This window comes from Raphanus sativus, chromosome 4, assembly GCF_000801105.2.
Source record: "Raphanus sativus cultivar WK10039 chromosome 4, ASM80110v3, whole genome shotgun sequence".
NCBI lineage: Eukaryota > Viridiplantae > Streptophyta > Magnoliopsida > Brassicales > Brassicaceae > Raphanus > Raphanus sativus.
Window position 1 is genome coordinate 52,043,907 of NC_079514.1, and position 2,031 is coordinate 52,045,937.

The 2,031-nt window shown below is 36.4% G+C and overlaps 1 protein-coding gene across 1 annotated transcript; it reads left to right on the top strand.

Moving 5' to 3' along the window:
- Positions 1–622: 622 nt before the first annotated feature.
- LOC108838859 (probable pectinesterase/pectinesterase inhibitor 35) lies at positions 623–2,006 on the top strand. Its single transcript, XM_018611723.2, has one exon. The coding sequence runs from the start codon at positions 697–699 to the stop codon at positions 1,657–1,659; it is 963 nt and encodes a 320-aa protein (XP_018467225.2). The 5' UTR covers positions 623–696; the 3' UTR covers positions 1,660–2,006.
- Positions 2,007–2,031: the final 25 nt, after the last annotated feature.

Below are 2,031 nucleotides of genomic sequence, written 5' to 3' on the forward strand. Positions count from 1 at the left end.
TATAGTTTAGGATCAAGAAAAAAAGGAGAAAAGAAACATGGGATTATTTGTGAAATAACCCAGAAAAAAACTAAAATTAGTTTTAAGAGAGAATAGAGAGAGATAGGAAGAGAAAAAGAAATAGAGAATAAGATTTTTGTTAATTTGTGAATTTTGGTTTTTTTTCTTAGCTACCTACCGGGTGCAATTTCTGAAAAAACATTATCAAAGTGAATCTAACAGATAATAAAACGATCATTTTAATATATTGATAATTAATGGTTAATTGTACTGCAACAAAACAGTAACTTGTCTTCCACACTGAGACTGTAATTTTTTTAAAACAATGTACGGATGATTTATCTATTTGTGACCAACCAAATTTGTCCAGGGTCAGTGGATATATTCTCAGATGATTAATCGGTTGGATTTTCCGTCCATCAGATATCAAGTTATAGAAAAATGTACCAAAGAGAAGGAATTGTGCACGAGAGATCATTTACAGGATAATATTACTAATAAGTCGCTTCCCTATCGTTGAAACTAGAGTTTACGAAATTGGTCCACGTCAACTTTAACAAGAACTTTTAGTACACCTAGTACTAGTTGATTATGAAACAATATCTATATATATGTATAGTAGATTATTATTACCAAGCACATAACACTTATTCTCTACTACATGCAAACCATCAAAAGTTGCACATAAATCACAACATGGCTTCTTTTACATCATCCTTGCTACCAAATCATAAGTTCCGAATCAAACTATTGTTCTTCCTGATCTTAAACCTCTTCCATCTTCATACGTTAGTTTTTGCTAATTCATCTAACTCTAAGTTCTCAAAATTCTCAAGACACCCAAACTCAGAGTCATCATCATCGAGAAGAACCAAACACTCAAACGATGGGTTTCTCAACTCAGTCCAAAGCAGCTTGGACCAGGCTCTCTTAGCCCGTTCTCTCGCCTTCAGACTCACGCTCTCGCAGCGTACTTCTCAAACCCTCATGCTCGATCCTGTCGACGACTGTCTTGAGCTGCTAGACGACACACTCGACATGCTGTCTCGCATCGTTGTCAACCCTAAAGATCATGCAAATGATGATGTCCATACGTGGCTAAGCGCTGCGTTGACTAATCAAGAGACTTGTAAGCAAAGCCTCAGTGAGAAAACGAGCTTCCATAAAGAAGGGTTCACGATTGATCCGGTTGTAAGTAACCTCACCAGTTTACTAACCGATTCGCTAGACATGTTCGTTTCCTCTAAGCCGAAACGTCGTGAAAATGGTGGCCGGAAACTATTGTCCGGTCAGGATTATCCAACGTGGGTTTCTTTGTCGGACCGGAGGCTTTTGGAAGCTTCGGTGGAAGAGCTGAGACCTCACGCCGTGGTGGCTGCCGACGGAAGCGGGACACACGTGAGCGTAGGGGAAGCGTTGGCGTCTTTGGAGAAGGGGAGTGGTGGCAGAAGCGTCATCCACTTAACAGCTGGAACCTATAAAGAGAATCTGAATATTCCGACCAAGCAGAAGAACGTCATGTTGGTTGGTGACGGTAAAGGCAAAACAGTTATTGTCGGTAGCAGAAGTAACAAAGGCGGCTACGATACTTACCAATCCGCTACTGTCGGTGGGTTTTCCTTACCATTTTATCATTACAAAAATCAGAATATTAATTAATTTGGACATTCATAAAAAAGAAAATTCGGACAAATCTCATTAATATTATTTTTTCTCAAAGCAAAAAAACATTATTTATCACAAAGTAGCATACATAGACAATATTTCAATTCTAATTTTGAAAATGATGGGGTTACATATGCAAATTACAAATATCATTTATCAAACATAAAGATAATTATCTAAACTCTAAATTGAAACAAAATTCAAATAAAATATGTATATTTTATATATAATTTAATATTCATGTTTTAACTATTTTGTTTCATGGTTGTCTTGAATTTTTTTAACTTTCATATCTCCTTTTTAATGTTCGAAAGATCGTTATTATGCGTTTTATAGACGACTAATGTTTAGACGGCATCTAAACTA

Excerpts from the sequence above, each read along its gene's own strand:
- LOC108838859 (XM_018611723.2), top strand. The coding sequence starts at position 697 with ATGGCTTCTTTTACATCATCCTTGCTACCAAATCATAAGTTCCGAATC.